The sequence below is a fragment of the Thamnophis sirtalis genome, unplaced genomic scaffold (genome assembly GCF_051295495.1).
Source record: "Thamnophis sirtalis isolate CommonGarterSnake01/CBP01778 unplaced genomic scaffold, rThaSir2_p1.2 scaffold_7, whole genome shotgun sequence".
Taxonomy (NCBI): Eukaryota; Metazoa; Chordata; class Lepidosauria; order Squamata; family Natricidae; genus Thamnophis; species Thamnophis sirtalis.
In genome coordinates, this window is record NW_028261387.1 from 38,039,957 (window position 1) to 38,059,678 (window position 19,722).

General features: G+C 43.9%; 1 protein-coding gene across 1 annotated transcript in view; it reads right to left on the reverse strand.

Moving 5' to 3' along the window:
* The window catches only part of LURAP1 (leucine rich adaptor protein 1), a 28,877-nt gene extending 26,927 nt beyond the window's left edge, over positions 1 to 1,950 (reverse strand). The window contains exon 1 of the mRNA XM_087719727.1: positions 1,176 to 1,950. Coding sequence (XP_087575853.1) covers positions 1,176 to 1,376 — 201 coding nt within the window. The 5' untranslated portion in view covers positions 1,377 to 1,950. The remainder of the gene's footprint in view (positions 1 to 1,175) is intronic.
* Positions 1,951 to 19,722: the final 17,772 nt, after the last annotated feature.

The window sequence follows — 19,722 nt, forward strand, 5'->3', positions numbered from 1 at the left end:
GAATGTTTCTTAGATTCAGTCTATCCATTATCTGAATTGAGCTAATTAAGAAGACCAAGTATGTAATACTTTGTGTGTGTATTTGTGTCCATGTGTGTGCGTGTGTGTGTGTGTGTGTGCGTGCATGTGTGGGGGTCCATTAAACTGAAGAGAAGATTTGGTCCCTTATTACTTCAATGGAATACTTTGCAGAATCCCATTGAAAAGCCAACTGTATCACTAGAACTGTGCAGACTTTCAGAAACACACTTTCTTAACTGTGAAACCAGACTTGGACCAATGTCTCTAGCATCTGAAATTGGGCATCACATATTTCAATTTCAATCCAGTATTTGAAGCAGACTGGGCTGGGCAATGGTAGCCTCGCAATCAGATGTATAATGGATTAAGCATTAAACAGTATAGATTGAGAACTAGAAAACAGAATGAACTAATCAATAACATCATAGAGCAAGCATCTAGCACAGACGTATTCTTCCTTTCCAGCCAAGAGTGGAAGTGCCTGTCGTATCCAAAAATCTGATGATAAATAGGAAGCTGAACTGGAACAAATGGGACAAATGTGTGCAGAGTTGCCCATCATTGGATGGAGATGGAGAGCAGTGCTTGGGACTAGGAGTTGGGAAATAGGGAAGCACCCAATACATCGATAGCCTATAGAAAGGTAGGCAAACTGGACTGAACAATTTGTTCTCTGAATCAACAAGTGAAAGACAAGAGAGCAGGGCTAAGGCTCCAGGCTCAAGGATGGGCATTAATGATTAGGTTCAGCAGGGACCATCAGGGGAAGGTGTCCGAGGAAAATCCCAAATTCACTCAACAACAAAAACCTGTCATCCATCCAGTGGGGCTAAGCTTGCTTCATCTAAAAACCAAGGCATTTCGGGTAGATTGGGAAAGAAAACGGAATGGACTTAGTTGTGTAACAGAAGCCAAATCCACCCATTCATAGTGAGGGATTTTTTATGCCAAATCAGCTGTTCCTAGCACAGGAAGGCCAGGGGAGGTTCGGAATGGAAAGCGAAGGGGAATGAATAAGGAGGGAGTTTGGAGGAACAAAATCTTTGCCTTTTCTCCCTTCCAGAAGCAAAAAAGGGGGGAGGAAAAAAGTGGGGTGCAAAGGGGGGATCGTATCTTTCCGCGAGGAAATGGGGGAGGAGGATTCTGTCACTCACCAGTTCCAGCTTTAGAGCCTTGATCTTCTCCCCCAGCCCGTGGCGCGCCCCCCGATTTGGGCTGTTCCGAAGCAGGTGAGCCGTGGAGTCCCCGAGCAGCCACCGGATCAGCCCGTCCGGAGGCTTCTGTCCGAATTTCATCTCCAAATCCTTCAGGTCCGGAGGCAGGGGGAGCTCCGCGCCGCCGCCCGGAACCTCCATCCCGGGAAAGGGGCGTTAAAGCGAGAGGCTGGATCTGCCTCGGCAGCTGGAAGCGGGCGCTCCTTTCCCCAACCTTCCAGCTGGGTTTTTGAGCTGAAGACTCGGCCTGAGAGAGTCCCTCCCAGAAGCTTTGGGCGTGCGGGCGGGAGTTCCGCAGGCAGCACCCTTATAAATCGGAGCTGCTCCGAGGGCCTCGGCCGATCTCTCGGCTCCCTGCCGGCTCCTCATCCCAAGTGGGGCTTCTCCCCTTTCAGCGGTGCTTTGCCTGGTACAACCGGACATTTCCTTCCTCCCTTCCTCCCCGTCGCCGCCCTTGGATTCTCCTTCCTTCTAGGGTTGCTGGAAGCGGCCGGCATTCAACCCGGGATGAGTTGGCCCGCAGGCAGGCAGCGCCAATGCCTGGCAAAAGTTCCAGGGGGGCGCGGGAGCGTCGCCAGGCAGATCTGCTCCGTCCCGGGATTGCAGCAGCAAACGGCAAAGTCCGCTTCCCTCCTCCTTCTCCTTCCCTAGTGGGGCTGGCCCCCACCGGCGCGGCTCCTCTTCCCAGCCTCCCCTACCTGCCCGGGATAGGAAACACAATGCGGAGGAGCCAGCCGCCGAGACGGGAGCTCAGCTACCGTAATGCCCCTTGGAGAAGCCCATTCCGCCTTACCTTATTTCCTGAACGGAGAGCAGGCGGAATCAACAAACACCCGCAAATGGAATCCAGCCTTGCCAGATTTCGAAGGATGGCTCCCAAAGGCCAGTTTCGGCTCCTTAGTTTAATTTTACAGGCTTTTCCTTGCCTCCTTTGACCTACATTTGCCTTTTCTTTTATTACTGTATTTTTATGCTGCTTTTTGGAGCTCAAGGCGTTTCTTATGTAAACTGAGCATCACCGTGAATAAAAGCTAATGATTTTCATGGTATTCAACATACAGTATATGAAAGGGAATGTACGCCATGTTGCCAGCAGCCAAGAAAGGAGCACCTCGAGTTGTTCAGGCTGATGTGCAACAAATATACAGGTAGTCCTTGATTTACAACAGTTCATTTAGTGACCGTTCAAAGTTACAGGGGAACCAAAAAAAGTGGCTTATGACCATTTTTCATCCTAATGACTTTTGCCTCATGGTCATGTGATCAAAATTCTTTTTCATATTTATGACAGATGCAGTGTCCTGGAGTCATGTGAACAGCTTTTGCGGCCTTCTCAGAAGGAAAGCCACATTCACTGAATCATCATGTTACTAACTTAACTGCAGTGATCCACTTAACAACTGTGACTAGAAACGTTGTAAAATGGGGCAAAGCTCACTTAACGAATGTCTCACTTAGCAACATAAATTTTGGGCTCAATTGGGGTCATAAGCCAAGGACTATCTGTATGTGAAATATTTGGTTTATAAAATGTTTTAAAAACAATATAGGTATAAAACATCTTAAATATTGTTTTTATTTACAAAATAGGTGAATAAGATGCAATTGATGTATTACCCCATAAAGGACTATGGCTGAGAATGCACTTCTATTCCAAAACACACAGACACACACAGACACACAGACACACAGACACACACACACACACACACACACACACACACACTCTGTATTAGCCCAGCCTGTTCCTACCACGGCTGGGACAGGGGGATCTGAAGAAAATTGTATATGTATCAGTTTGAATCCATGGATGAAGAGCAACATGTAAATTTGTATTAGCATGCAAATAATTTGACCAGGCGTAAGGAAGCTTTCTGATGACTCTAGAACAGTGGTAATCAACCTGGTCCTTACCGCCCACTAGTGGGCGTTCCAGCTTTCATGGGGTTTGCTGTAACTCTGCTTTATAAATTTTATAAAGTAAAGTTACTTCCCTACTTTATAAATCATCATTACTGTGGAACCGGTGGGCGGTTAGAAAATTTTAATACTACCAGAAATACAAAAGTGGGCGGTAGGTATAAAAAGGTTGACTACCCTGGCTCTAGAATGAATAAGGCATTTAGTTACAGCAATGGAAAGTCTCTGTGTTAATCCAGAAATTTTTAAGTGAGCTTAAAACACATGCAAATGTGTTCTTTTCTAAAAATCAAATTTACTTAACGCCTTAGGTGGCCTTGGAATAAAACTTTCCTTAACTGCAGTTAATCTCATCCTACCCATATAAGCATTTTAGATACAGGTGGATGTTGCTTAATGACTGTCCTGTTTAGTGACTGAAGTTATGATGGTGCTAAAAAAAGTAACTTCACAAGCAGTCCTCACATTTATAACAATTCCAGAATTCCAGGGTTCATGTGATCATCTTCGGGCACTTCTCAATGGGTGGCCATTTATGATGTTGTAGCATCCTGTGGTCATGTGATTCCCACACTTCAGTAAAAGTGCAAGTTGATTTTAATGACCTACAGTCTATAGTGAGGTTATAAACTAGCCATAATTATGTGATGCTTTGCTTACTGATTTTGCTTAATGACAGAGTTTCCAATCCCAGTTATGATCACTAAGCAAAGATACCAAACTAATTGATTCACGGCCCTTATTATTATAATATCCCTTTATCCTCTGTTTGGAGGAGCTCTTATGTTTGAACTATAGCAGACTGAAGTTCAATAGATAAAGCTCTTCTTTCACTGTTGTATTTAAAGGCTAAGAAAAATTGTGCTTATTGATTCTGAACTTATCATTCACATCTTTAAGAGATGAGCTAAACATAAAATTTCATCACAGGAGGTGAAGTGGGCTCACAACTCAAAATGCTTCTTTGCCAATATTTTCCTATTTGTAAATATGGGATAATTACACTAGACATCTTATGATTTATGGACCAAGGTATTGTATGAATCCAACAACTGATGATTACTCAGTACATCGTGGTTAAATAGTTCAGGACTAAGTACAATTTACTAACCCATCCAAGGATGTCTTCCTGTTGTGAGTCCTCGGGCTGAAAATATTCTTCCTGTGAACTACCTCTGGTCATAGAGATTATTATCCCACTCTCTTGCCCTGCATTCCCATAATGCTTCAGAAGGCATTTCAACCATGTCAAAACTCATTACTACAGTTTCTCAACCTCAGCAACTTCAAGTGATGTGAACTGAAACTCATAGAATTCCCTAGCCAGCGTGCTGCCTGGGGAATTCTATTAAAGTTGCTGAGGTTGAGAACTGAATTACTATGTAGTACAGTTTTACATACCAAATAGCTCCAGTCCATGAATATGGGACTTCATCCATCATCTCTGAAGAATTTCAATTTCAGATTATTTCAATTTCAATAGTTTTTCCTAGCATCCCGCCTAACCCCAAATCTTGCTTCCAGGAGCTCTCCACAGTACTGATCCTTAGCTCTCTGAACTATATACCTTTGCACACTTCCTAATTCACCTCTCCCAATTTGGTATTTTTCTGACATACACAAAATACAGCTTGGAAGGCTGGCAGTTACAGTCCCAACATGTGTGAAAGACACAAATGTGAATGAAGTAACAATAAATACACCTCCAATTGCAGGGATAATGTAAGAAAATACATTTATTTGAACCAGGAGAAAGAAATGGAACTCTAAGAGTTATTCATGATGGCTGGCATTTTGAAACAGATGCAAGTGGAACTGCAATTTGTAAGTACATGTGATAATACATATTTATTTTGACTGAGAAATAAATACATTTTTGTTGAACTCTCAGTACATGTTTTCCCACAACTCATTGAAGTAAATTGGCCTACCACCCATCAGATTACTTTTCTGTGTAGTCTACCTAGACAGTGTACTTAATTTATGGAGATGCAGAAAATTGTGGTTCAATGATTAACATAGGCAAGTTAACCACAGGGAAAGAGCCGAGGTGGCGCAGTGGTTAAATGCAGCACTGCAGGCTACTTCAGATGACTGCAGTTCTGCAGTTCGGCTGTTCAAATCTCACCGGCTCAGGGTTGACTCAGCCTTCCATCCTTCTGAGGTGGGTAAAATGAGGACCCGGATTGTTGTTGGGGGCAATATGCTGACTCTGTAAACCGCCTAGAGAGGGCTGAAAGGGCTGAAAGTCTAACTGCTATTGCTATTGCTAAAGCTACTACTGAGAAAATTGGTGAACAAACCAATTTAGAATCAAATAAAATACAATTTCATCATATAAGGAGTTGGAAGATCCATTTCACATTTGGAAATTAAAGAACTTTCAGCAAAATGTATCAAGAAAACACTCTGCAATAGGTCACTCTAGATTTCTTAGAGGATGTGTGTATTTTGCCTTGTATTGAATTTACAGAGTTTGGGTAAGGTGTTTCTAATAGTGCCTTAACCTGGTGCTTTTTTGTTTTTTGTATTTTTCACCACAGTTCCAATGATAGGTGGACAGCCATCCCTATTTACTGAATAATTTAAGGAATAGGTAAATTGTATTAAGTTGCATATTTGTAACATACCTGGAACACACATACACCAATGAAATTAGATTGCCCCCCACTCTGCCAGCTTTTTTGTAAAGCATTTAAAACATGGATGTGCTCCAGGGCCCAGGGATTGGGAGATTAGATGATTCACTGAAAGGATTTTGTACATAGTTTTGTTTAGCTTTTACCCTCAGGGACCACTGTAGGTGCTTACTTTTGTTAATATTTTAAAATTGTTTCCAATGTATTGTTAGCTGCCTAAAGTCACATTTACTAGATGTGAAACCATATAAATCAATTAAATCAATCAACGTTTAGAAAGTCCCATTGCAGTTTATTCTGAGGAAGATGTGTATAGGCTTGTGGTATAATAAAATCACTGTTCAAATATGTAACTCTAGAAATATAAAAAGTGGGTGTTTACCTGGATGCCTCGCTTAAACTGACCAGATAGACCAGTGATGGTGAACTTTACGGCACGTGTGCTCATCTGGAATGCAACCAGGATTGTTAGTATTAGGATCCAGTCATGACAGAGATACTATTCTGAAGATCTGAGAAGAAAAGGTTTTGCCAGTGGCTATATCCACTTTCATCTGATAGCAACAATTACACAGTGAGGGTCAAGAAGCAATGGTGGAAAGGGAAAATAATGTCAACTGTTATTTTATTTGTACAGGAGCTCAAGGCAATAGGCTAGTGTTTCCTCCTCTTATTCTTCCCCACAAGAGCCAATGTGTGTAGAACATTGGGTTGACCAGAGAATGACTAGCCCAGAATGCCCAATGAACTTCCATGTCTGATGGCAGATTAGAAGTTCAACAACTTATCCACAACACCACACTGGCTCTTATCATACCAAAGTTCCTCTTGGGTTGCAAGTTTTGTGGTGTGGCAGTAAATTACTTTCTTTCATGGTGTTTATGTAATATATCTTTGGAAACAGTGTGTGTGTGTGTGTGTGTGTCAGTGGCAGCTGCCTGGACTGAACTCTGCAGGATTTTTTTGGCAAGAATTTTCAGAAGTGGCTTGCATTGCCTGTTTACTAGGGCTGACAGAGAGCGACTGGCTCAAAGTTACCCTTAGGCTTTGTGCCTAAGATGAAACTGGAATTCATGATCTCCTGTTTCTAGTGTGCTCCCTTAAATACAATACCAAACTGGCTCTCATTTGGAGATCTGTCAAAGAAGAAAAAAACTGTTGACAGCACATGAGCTACTACAAGGTGACCTTATAATTCTGCATAGCCTGAAATACTCCTACACTTTGGAATTCTTAAAGGAACAAGGGCAGGAAACATGGGATAAGCAATCTCCAAATGCTTAATTGGAGTAGAACATAAATGCACAGAAACTGCCTGTGCAATAATGTCTTATCATGCATACTTTTATACATGTACACCCAGCATGAGATTTCCTCTCAGAATAAGTGATGTTGTGCAAAGAACAGAAAAGAATAAGAAATAAACACTCAAAGGGTTTAAAAACATATATCTAGAAAGTTCCAATTGAAGAAGGTTGATGTAACATATCCAACCAATAAAAATAAAATGAGATTATTACTTTACCAGATCTGCCATTCTGGTTTATACTTTTAAAAAGGTGAGGTCTTTTCTTTGTTTCTCCCACTTTGTAGTTGACAGTCATGCAATGGCTAGGAATTAGCATAGTAGTTCAGGAACCACAGAGCTACCTGCCTGCATTGACAATGAATTCAGCCAGAACTTACAAGGAAATGCACCCAATCAGCCATTTAATTGTCAGCCTACTCCCAATGAGGTTCCAATCCATCCCTTCAGAACAACAGCAGCAGCAGCAACAACAGCAGCAACAACAACACAAAGCAACACAGAAAAGGAGGAGATCCAGACTTCCCTGTTGAGTTTCCTACTTGCCTAGAAGAAAGACTTTCAGCCTAGACAGCTGCAGCTGCGTTTTGACCCCCCTTGGCATTTACTCATCTTAGAATGGAAGGTGCATCAGATGAAAGATGACAAGCTGTCTCCAGGCCCAAAAAGTAATTTAGAGGAGGAAATCTGGAAGATTCTCTAAGGAAGGTAATGAGTAATGACTATTATCCTCTGCAACTCAAACTATGTGAGACACACATAAGCAACTGAAAATGTGCCCATGCTTTGCCCTTAGAATAATCTTAATTTATCAAATGTAAGATGCTATGAAAATCCTGACCAACATTAGATTAGGTTTTGCAGCCTAAATACAATAAGCCTAACATAGAAAAAATCTTGATACTGCTAATCAGCAAAGCTCAATAAGGTAGATTTTATTTGTAGACAAAAAAGGCAGGTGTCAGGTGCGACTTCATTTAATAATCAGGAAAGAAACCACTCAACTCCATTTGTTTGAAATCAAGTGTACTTTTACTAATTATAAACGAACAGTAGCAAAGCTAAGCTGAATCTGGTTAATTAGGTGCAAAAGCAAAGAATATCATGTAGAATTCAATCCCCTCCCCTTGGCACCCCAGTCCATAGTCCAATTATAATTCACCCAACTGTCAGGTGGGAGATATCTTCAAAAGACATCACCAGGATGGAATACCGGACAGTTAACCTTGGTGGGAAACTCCCTTCCTCCGCATGTGCAGTAAGATGGTCAGGTCAGCGTCTAGAATCTTCCTCCAGCACATCATGATTTCCCTCCCAAATACCATGCCCCCCCTCCCCGTTGCAATGGCAGCCAAAGCAGCAGCAAAGCAGAGGCTGACATCCGGGCCTCCTCCAGAAAAGGGCGGTCAGACCTGCAGAAACAAAAAGAACAGAAACAAACAGACACACAACAAGACACAAAAGAGAGAAAGGGTAAGGGAGAGGGAAAAAAAACAAAAGAAAGGAAAAATTAGGAGATTGTCCGACAATCAGGGCTTGTCAGGATAGGCAGAGTAGAACTTGCGGAGCAGATGAGGTCCAACATGGGACACGTCCACCCATTCAGTGTGAGACGGGGGGAAATGCTTCCAAGCCACCAGGTACTGAACATGGTTTCGCTGTTTACGAGAGTCCAGAATCTCACGGATCTTGACATGTTGCTCACCCTCGACCAAAAGCAGAGCGAGTGGAGGAGGGAGAGGTGTTCTCAAAGAAGAAGTGCAGAGAGGCTTCAGGAGATTAACATGAAAAACAGGGTAAACTCGGTTGAGATGCTTAGGCAACTGGAGCCTGTTTTTTATGAGCGCGGTGCGCCACATCTAGAGTCTGGAGAGCCAAAAGCCAAATGTCCCGAAGGCGATCACTCCACTCGGACAGCGACACTTGAGGTTGCTCGCGAGGAATTTCAGGAATGGGTACAAAATCCTGGCCGAACAACACACGAAAAGGGGTAAAGCCAGTGCTGCTGTGCACGGAATTATTGTAAGCCACCTCAGCATGAGGCAACAATCCACCCAATCATCCTGCTGGTAATTGATGAAACAACGTAAATATTGTTCGAGTACAGAATTAGTCCTTTCACAAGCCCCATTAGTCTGAGGGTGGTGGGAGGAGCTTAGTCCCTGGGTGGAGCCAATCTGCTTCAGAAACTCTTTCCAGAAGAGGGAGGTGAACTGAACACACCTCTCCGAAATGATGCAGTCGGACACCCCATGCAAGCGATAAATATGAGAGATGAACATCTTAGCGAGGGATTTAGCAGAGGGGATCTTGGAGCAAGGGATAAAATGGACTTGCTTGGAGAATAAGTCCGTAACAACCCATATAACAGTGTGGTCCTGACTCTCAAGAAGTTTGACAATGAAATCCATGGAGATCTCCTTCCACGGGGCCACTGGGCGAGCCACCGCCTGGAGTAACCCTTGGGGCTTATCCGGAGGGCGTTTAGCAGCAGCACAAATGGGACAACTGGCAACATATGTCTCAATGTCCTTTTTTAAAGAGGGCCACCAAAATTGTCGCTTGACGAGGTGTAGAGTCTTGACAAATCCAAAGTGCCCAGCCATCCGGGAGTCATGAGCCCGTTGAAGAACAATGGGTCTAATGGACACAGGAACGTATAATTTTGCCGCAATCCAAGGCAATTCATCCTTTATAGTGCATTCATTCTGGAACCAGTCATCTCCAGTAAGGGCCTTTTTTAGGTTAGAAAGAAAGTCCTGAGTGACCTCCACCTTAGAAGTTGCTTGACTTCTAGTAACAACAGGAGCAGTGAGGCTCTTCGTGGGAATGACAGGCTGGACCACACTGAGCTTAGAACCATTGTACTGAGGGAGCCTGGATAAAGCATCAGCCATTAAGTTTTTCCCTCCTGGAATGTATTTCAAGGTAAAATTAAATCTATTGAAATGCTGAGCCCAGCGCATCTGCTTAGGAGAAAGTTTTCTGGGGGTTCTCAAAGCTTCCAAGTTTTTATGGTCAGTCCACACCTTGAAAGGGTGTTTGGCGCCCTCCAGAAAATGTCACCACGTGGACAAAGCCCAGCGAACAGCAAAAGCTTCTTTCTCCCAAATGGCCCAACATCTCTCCGTGTTGGTTAGTTTGTGAGAGGTGTAAGCGCAGGGTTGTAATTTACCTTGGCTATTAGCTTGAAGCAGTACAGCTCCCACTGCCACGTCACTGGCGTCAGCTTGGACCACAAAAGATGCATCCATGTCCGGATGTTTGAGGACTGGTTCCTCCGCAAAAAAAGGGGCTTCAACTTCTCGAAAGAAGCTTGACAGTCCATAGTCCAATCCAGCGGCTTGCTAGGTTTGGATTTGGCCCCTCCTTTAGACTTAAGGAGATTAGTTATTGGGAGAGCTATCCTAGCAAAGGAGGGAATAAATTGACGATAGAAATTAGCAAACCCCAAAACCTTCTGCAATTGCTTATGTGTACAAGGGGCCTCCCACTCGGTGACTGCTTTGACTTTAGCAGGGTCCATTTCAATGCCATTGTGGGAGATACGATAGCCCAGGTAATCAACCTTCTCCTGATGGAATTCGCACTTGGATAATTTGGCGTAGAGTTCAGCTGCCCAGAGTTTTTTCAGTACTGTGTGAACAAGCCTCACGTGTTCTTCACGTGTCTCCGTGTAAATAAGGATATCATCTAAATAGATGATAACTCCTTTGTAAAGATGGTCATGTAAAACCGCATTAATTAGCTGCATGAAAACCACTGGCGCCCCCTGGAGGCCAAATGGCATTACTCGAAATTGGAAACAACCAAGGGGGCAGTTGAAAGCAGTTTTCCAGTCGTCCCCCTCTTTAATTCTGACTCTATAGTACACTTCTCTTAGGTCCAATTTAGTGAAAATACAGCCCTTCCCCAGTTGGGCCAGCATGTCCTTCATCAGTGGTAATGGGTACAGGTTCTGAGCTGAGATGCAGTTCAAGTTTTTGAAATTTACACATAATCTGAGGGAGCCATCTTTCTTTTCTCTGAACAATACTGGCGCTGATACCTTGGGTCTTGCTGGCTCAATGAAACGCCTTTCCAAGTTCTTATCAATGAATTTCCTCATTTCCTCCATGTCTCTAGGGGACATTGAATATATTTGGGGCTTTGGAAGCTTTACTCCAGGTAAAATATCAATGGTGCAATCTGTGGGCCTGTGAGGGGACAATTTATCAGAAGATTTCTCACTAAAAACATCCTTGAGGTCCCAATATTCCTTTGGAATTCTCTCCTCCCCCTCAATTTTCTCCTGCCCCCTGGCTGCCAGTGTGGGGGTAGTAGTATCAGAGTCTGGAGCTTAAACTTTCCCCTCAGGGGGTGTGGTTGTTCAAATGCGTAACCAACCGTCTCTCCAGTTAATGTGTGGGTTCCATCTACGGAGCCAGGGGAGTCCCAAAATAAGGGGCCAGTCCATCCCTGGCTCCACAATAAAAGTTATTAATTCTTAGTGGGTTCAGTGGAGAAATGAGCAGGGCCGCCTCCCGCAATAGAACCATCAATTTGGCAAAAAGCAATAGGGATTTTTAAAGTCTTTAATTTCAAGCCCAGCTTCTCCACCATCTCAGGGCTTATCATACAGCGGGAAAACCCAGAATCTAATAGTGCTAGAGGTTTCTCTGTTGCGCCAGAAGAGGGCACTCTAAGCTCAATTTGGATAAGCATAGGGCCAGATCGGGAACTTACCCAGCGATGAGAATTCTCATCATCAGATTCATCAGACGAGCTGGGGCTTCCGTCTCCCTCCTCCTCTGGCTTGAAGTGTCGAGAAATATTCTCAGCAGCGAAGGGAGCCTCCTTCCTCTTGCTTGAAGTCTTCTCGGGTTTCCCCTCCCTCCAGGGGGGGTGGAGCGGGTTGAGTCAGTTTGATGCAGCAATTCATAGCCTGATGCCCCTCCTTTCCACAGCGGAAACAAGTGAAAGGCTTGGCTTTGCCTGCAAAACTTCCCCTGCCTTCACTCCTTGGGCGGGGGGGGGGGTTTAGGAGGTGCTGTGGGGGATTTCTCAACTTCTCCCTCTCTCATGCAACGAAGTCTGACTAAATCCAATTCCACGTCTGCCGCGTTTTCATACCAAACTTCTAAATGACGGGGAAGGCATCTGTTTATGCATTGCTGGTAAACATCTTTATCCAAGCCATCAGCGAATTGATCCAGCAAGGCCTCTTCCAACCACCCCCTCATATAGGCTGACAATTCCTGAAATTCCTGCACATAGTCAGGCACAGTTTTCTTTCCCTGATTAAGGGCCGTAAATTTCAGCCTAGCGCAACGCTCGGTCAAAGGGTCGTCGAACCTTCTTCTCATGGCTGCCATAAATTCATCAAAATTCCTCAGGAGAGGGGAATTGCATTTATGTAGCCTGACCATCCAGTCGGCTGCTTTCTTCTCCAAGGCCATTAACACCATTCTCACTTTAGTTTCATCTTTCTCTAAATCAGGCCCATATATTTCCATATAATTCCAGACCTGAATAATAAGCAACCCGAGACCTCTGGGTTCTCCATCATATTTTACACTTAAGGGTGGGACCTTAGCCATCAGGCATCGCCTGGCCCCCCCTGCTCTTGGAATGTCTCTAGCCGCAGGGGGGGAGGCTGGTTTTGGGTTTTCTTGAGCATAATCACCTTCGGCCCCTCCAGTTTCCCTTAAGCTATGCATTGAATACCTTTTCTCCAGCTCCTCTGTTGGCTCCTTTTCCACAGCTCTCTCTCGAATTTGACGTTCACTTCCATGCCTCTTCGAGGAGCCTCATGGCGTGGGAGATTTTGTAGTCTTCTTCTCCAGTGACACTCCAGTCAGCTGCTGGTTTTTTCTTTGGCCTCCATCTCGTGACTCCAACTTGTAATTACTCAGGTTCCTCTTTCTGTTCCACACCCCAAGTCCATCTGGGACGGATGGCAGGTTCTTCCACTCTCAGTTTGGCTAGTCTTTCTGTTAGAGATGGTCCCGCTGCTGCCCCCACTTCTTCCTCCTGGTCGCTTTCATGTAAAGACATTTTCTTTTCTTCTTGTGAGGGCACCCCCCTCGGTAGTTGTTCGCTCCGGGTTGGGTGCGAGGTCAGATTCAGCTTATTGTCAGGTGCGACTTCATTTAATAATCAGGAAAGAAACCACTCAACTCCATTTGTTTGAAATCAAGTGTACTTTTACTAATTATAAATGAACAGTTGCAAAGCTAAGCTGAATCTGGTTAATTAGGCGCGAAAGCAAAGAATATCATAGCAATAGCAATAGCAGTTAGACTTATATACCGCTTCATAGGGCTTTCAGCCCTCTCTAAGCAGTTTACAGAGTCAGCATATCGCCCCCACAGTCTGGGTCCTCATTTCACCCACCTCGGAAGGATGGAAGGCTGAGTCAACCTTGAGCCGGTGAGATTAGAATCGCTGAACTGCAGATAACAGTCATCTGAAGTGGCCTGCAGTACTGCACCCTAACCACTGCGCCACCTCGGCTCTCTTCTTGAAAGTCTCAAGTGATTAAGCTCCTATAATTTCATGTATAATTCAATCCCCTCCCCTTGGCACCCCAGTCCATAGTCCAATTGTAATGCACCCAACTGTCAGGTGGGAGATATCTTCAAAAGACATCACCAGGATGGAATACCGGACAGTTAACCTTGGCGGGAAACTCCCTTCCTCCACATGCGCAGTAAGATGGTCAGGTCAGCGTCTAGAATCTTCCTCCAGCACATCATGATTCCCCTCCCAAATACCATGCCCCCCCTCCCCGTTGCAATGGCAGCCAAAGCAGCAGCAAAGCAGAGGCTGACAGCAGGATTTTCTTATAGGATCTCCTGTAAGAAACATGTAAATATGTAATCTGCGTAGACTATAATGGACCAAATCAGAGATACGTAGAAAAATGCAGACCTCATTATTTCTTCAATGCTGCTGAGTGTCTAGGAAAAAAGGAACTTTTTAACGTTATTTTGGCCAACTCACAAGAAGGCAGTTTATTATCTGAGAAAGCTTCTGATAGCGATACTGAGCTAGACTGACCAAGTTGGTATGAGTTTCTTCTTGTAGTCCTCATATAACTTTGCCTGTAAGAATACCAAACACCTACTCTGGACAATAGTTTTGCTGCTCTTAAGAGATTAAGTATATTGTAGTCATTGCCAGCAAACAGCAAAATGGCCCTTTTGTGAAACAATGTGAAAATGGAACCAGATATTTAGCATTTGGTCTATAGTTATAGTCCTGCATTCACTGACTTATGGTCATGCTGCACAAAACCAAATAAAGCTCACCACTAAATAGACATTTACTGCATATAACTCCATTGCAACAATATGTCAGAGAGAAAAGAAAGAACCAGCTGATTTTAATGTAATAGATCATTAATTAGATCGAAATTCATTTTGACTAGTCTACTAGCTAGAAACCTGCATTTTTAAGAATCTTACAAAAAATCCACCAAGAGCAATAAAAGAGCTAGCAGTAAAATTATCCAGGAGCTAATCACAACATCTTGGAATGGAATGATTAATTTGACCACTGATGTCAACATTGTGAAGTCAAAATTAATTAATTAAAATTAATTATTTAAATACTCAAAGAAATGGATTTATTTTACTGATTTATTTGAATATACTTCCTGCCCTTTAAACTTCCCGGAATGGCTTGCAAAATACGGCAATTGCAATAAAGCAGATTAAAGCAAAACATCAATATTAAGAGAAGTACAAATCATCCAACAGTTTTAATAACAACAGCAAAACATAAACAGAATTTGAGAGCTCATGAAAAGGTTTCTGCCTGATAATGAAGTGATATCAAAACAGGGTGCTCTGGGAAAATTTCATCCATCACCATCTCTGATTAGCAATCAACCTTATCTGGAAAAATGCCCTGACTGTTTCTAAATATGGCATTTAAATTAAGTAAATAATCTTTAGCATGCTCAGCCTTCCATCATAACTTAAACTTCATACCAACTTATTCCATTTGAAATATTACTTCTGTTGACTGGAAGTAAAAAGAGAGTGTGTCCATAGACAAACTTAAAGGGTTAAAAAATTTCAAATCTGCACATCTATGAGAAATCCTAAGGAAACACAGAATTGTGTGGGTGAGACTGTGTTTAGTAAAATATTTTCCCATGAACTAAATCACCCTGCTTCTGTTTACTCATGCCATTATGCTGCCACTTAGTGGTGCAAAACTTCTTCTGCACCAGATAGACAATCTACTTGTATTACAAAATGATTCAACCCATGGGACAGGGGCAGGGTTGGGGCTTGCTGCTCCAAAGCACCACTTTTGCCTCTCTGTGCTTTTAGGTGCAAAGACCCTCTACAAGTGCTACAGTCTTGCAAATGAATTGATTGTGTATATGCCACCAGCCTTCAAAAGGACATTAGTTGCTACAGTGAGTGAACTCTTCCAGCAGCACTTGGGGTACATTTCTATGCTGGAAACAAAGGACAGGAATTTCCACTAGCGGTTTTCTTGACTTGAACCAAGTGAAAGGGCAAATGGAATAATTTATCTCTCTTGCAGCAGTCTGTTAAACTGTCCCCTGCATGCAATTACTTGTCTCCTGGGGCTATTGGGAAAATGCTTAAATAAACTTTTGGTTTACCTGCCTGCAACACCACAGAGGCCCTATAAAAATTTATGAACTAAATATTTTCCCCATTTCCCGTAATATTAAAGTAAGCAACTACAATGATCTGCCCAATTAAACATATTCTGAGTTCAGGCAATATTATCAAAACTGGATTGCCAGCATCCAGTTTTGGCAGGAAACAGTGTTTTCCCGCATGTCTTTGCTGTCATCTCCTGGTCATCTAGATATTTGCACCCTAGGTTAGCTGTATCTAACATCTTCAGCCTAGGAATAGGAAGATCTACTAACCCAGGGGTCCCAACCTTTTGGACTTCAGGGTTAACCCCAATAGGAAGCAGTTGCTGGAGCTAAGCAGCCACCATGAGAAAGAGTATAGCCAGCTCAGTTCAAATTGGATCTGACTGAGGAGGTGGCTTAGCAGAAGCACCTCACTGAGGACTACAAGCATAGGCTTTTCAAGCAGAGGGAAGACCTGTTGGAGTGCAAGACCAGGTACCGGCACCTGGAGGCTCAGCGGGCTGAGATAGTCAGCCAGTTCCAGGCTATGATGCAGTCCACTGGAACGAGGCCCTGCCATCAGTGGCACCTCCCTCCAGCCTTCACCCAAAGCCCCACACCAGGAGGCTAGTAGACCCCAAGTCAGAATTTCTGCCCCCTCCGACCTGTAGAAAAAGGCCCCGAAGGGGGAAACTCTCTGCAACAACACAAGCCTTCATTGCACATATCCAGCCCAAGGGCCATAGTTTGAGGGCCCCCAATTTAGTGCAATATAAAAAATTAAAATAATTTTTCTGTGGACCACCAAAATTTTCTCATGGACCACCAATTGGTGGCCGCTGTACTAGCCCACGTTCAGGAGAAATAAAGCATTTGTTTAGATAATTGCACCGATTCATTAATGACACACCTACCAGTAATGATCAGCTAGCTAAAGGTGAGTAGTATATGTCCATGCAATATATTTGAGAAGCCTCAACAAATAACAAGAAACAAAGAACAACCAAGATGATTAGGGGACTGAGGCTAAAACATACGATGAATTGTTGCATGAATTGTTATGGCTAGTCTAGTGAAGAGAAGGACCAGGGGAGACATGATAGCAGCCTTCCAGTATTTAAGGGGCTGCCACAGAGAGGAAGGGGCCAAGCTATTTAACAAGGCCAGACAAGGAATAATGGATGGAAGCTGATCAAGGAGCTGACTCAACCTAGAAGTAAGGAAACATTTTCTGACAATGAGAGCAATCAACCAATGGAACAGCTTGCCTTTGGAAATTGTAGGAGCTTAATCACTTGAGACTCTCAAGAAGAGATTGGACTGCCATTTGTAAGAAATGGTGTGGGGTCTCCTGCTTGAGTGGGGGGGGGTGGACTAGATGACCTACCAGGTCCCTTCCAACTCTGTTAATCTGTATTTAAAGAACAAGAAATTGCCAGAAGGCTTCATGTTAACTATTCAGAATTTATCTCCTTTATTCTACAGAATTAAAGAGCAAAGTAAATCAACATCAATGATCCTAAATATTGTCCTAATAATTGCTGAATGCAACAATATTTCTGAGCATTCCAGCTAAAATTTTGTGTTCCCTGACAACAGGGAAGCTATAGAATCTTGATCCTATCTGACATATAGCTGTCAGAATTTGACACTCTCTGATTGGTAACAAACAGCAACAGTCAATTATTTAACATTATGTGACATGTAGCAGCCAGCATTTATTTATTTATCAAACCCTTTCCCAACCTGTAGCTATTGGTTAGGCTAGTTGAAGATTTGGGTCCTCACTTAAAAGAATAAGCAATAAACTGGTGCAGAAATCTGCTGTCAGTGATAGCAGATGATATACCCTAGAACTAGTGATGATGTAATATAAGACATCTTCCTTTGTGTGCCTGTTGGCTTATCCATTTAGCTCAATGTGGGGTCCTTCATGTTCTCTGAGCTTGGATGTTTTCTTGCGGATGTTCCATTACCAAACTAGGTGCACTGATTAGTGCAGCGGTCACCAACTGGTGGTCTATGAGAACATTTTGGTGGTACACAGAATAATATTTGCATTTTTATATTGTACTAAATCAGGGGTCCTCAAACTATGGCCCCTGGGCTAGATACATGCAATGAATATTTGTGTTGCTGCAGAGTCTCTCCCTTCTGGGTCTTTTTGTGTGGGTCAGAAGGCAGCAGAAATTCCAACTTGGGGTCTGCTTCAGCCTCCTGGTGCGGGACTTTGGGCAGAGGCTGAAGGGAAGCGCTGCTGGTGGCGAAGAGCTGGAGGGCCTCGTTCCAGTGGGACTGGGACTGGCTGACCATCTCAGCCTGCTGAGTCTCCAGGCGCTGGCACCTGGCCTTGCACTCCTGCAGGTCTTCCCTCTGCTTGGAAAGCCTAGGCTCGTAGTCCTAGGTGCTTCTGCTGAGCCTCCTTCTTGGTCAGATCCAATTTGAACTGAGCCAGCTGTTTTGCCAACTCTTTCTCATGGTGGCTGCTTAGCTCCAGCAATTGCTTCCTGTTGGGGCCCTAAGGAGCCCGGGCAGGCTGGTGAGGAGAGGCAAGGAGAGGCTGGCAAGGCGCCCCTCGATGTGTCTTTGAGTTGGCCACCCCCACCCAGTCACATGACCTGGCCACACCCACCCAGCTTGTCATTAGGCAGACCATATTAGTGGTCCGGGGGAATTAAAATTATGAATTTAGTGGTCTCTGAGATCTGAAAGCTTGGTGATTCCTGGATTAGTGCACCAATATTACCTAGTTTGGTAATTAAACGTCTGCAAGAATCAAGAATCAAGCTTAGAAAGCACCAACGACCTCATAGTTGAACCCTGAGCTACAAATATTCTCCTCCATTGGCTCAGTTCTCGCATCTCTTCAAGGACTCACACCATCAGAGGGAGGATTTGAGTCAGGTCTCAGACGGAGGCAAAGAAAGACACCCTTTTATAGTGGACTTCGAAAAATGTGACTTGACTGTTTTTCGCAGTTACGACCTTTGCAGCCTCCCCATGATCTTGTGATCAAAATTCAGACATTTGGCAACTGGTTCACATTTATGACAGTTGCAGTGTCCCAAGGTTACATGATCCCCTTTTGTGACCTTCTGGCAAAGCAAAGTCAATGGAGGGATCAGATTCCCTTAACAGCCGGGTTACTAACTTAACAACTGCAGTGATTCATTTAACAACTGTGGCAAGAAAGGTCATAAAATGGGCAAAAAACTCACTTAACCAATGTCTCATTTAATCACAGAAATTGTACAGTCATTTGTGGTCGTAAGTTGAGGACTATACAGTACTAGGTGTCTTGGCAGAATCATGTTAGTTGAACAAGCAACGCTGATTTGGTATCCTTTATAAAACCAGTGTGGTGGTTCAAGATATGTGGTGGCTCAGTGGCTAAGATGCTCAGTTTGTCAGTCAGAAAGTCGTGCTGCGTAACGGAGTGAGCTCCCATTACTTGTCCCAGCTTCTGCCAACCTAGCAGTTCGAAAGCATTTAAAAATGCAAGTAGAAAAATAGGGACTACCTTCATGCTGGCCACATGACCACGGATATGTCTTTGGACAGTGCTGGCTCATTGGCTCTGAAATGGAGATGAGCACTGCCCCCTAGAGTCGGGAACCTATGCACTAGGGGAACCTTTACTTTTACCTTTATAACACCAAGGCATAAAAGATGATCTATAAATCTCACACGTGGCATTCAGTGCCAGACTCCACGAAAGCTTCACAAAGTATAAGCCGCCTGGAAGGAAGTCCCCGAAATCTGCCTGCTTGGGGGGTGTGGGGGTGTTCTTTAAACCCAGGGGATTCCAGACGGCAGCCTCGAGGAGAAAACCCATGCGTAAGCCAGCGAGAGACCACGCGTGTGTCTGCACCGTGCCAACATTTCCCTCCAATGATATCTATATTGGGAAAACCTCGACTTCGATGCAGGCCAAGACCGGGGGAGGCAGTTCTTCTCGTCCCTCTCGCCTCCGTCAGCACAATGCGGGTCTGGTCTCCACACCGCCAGAGA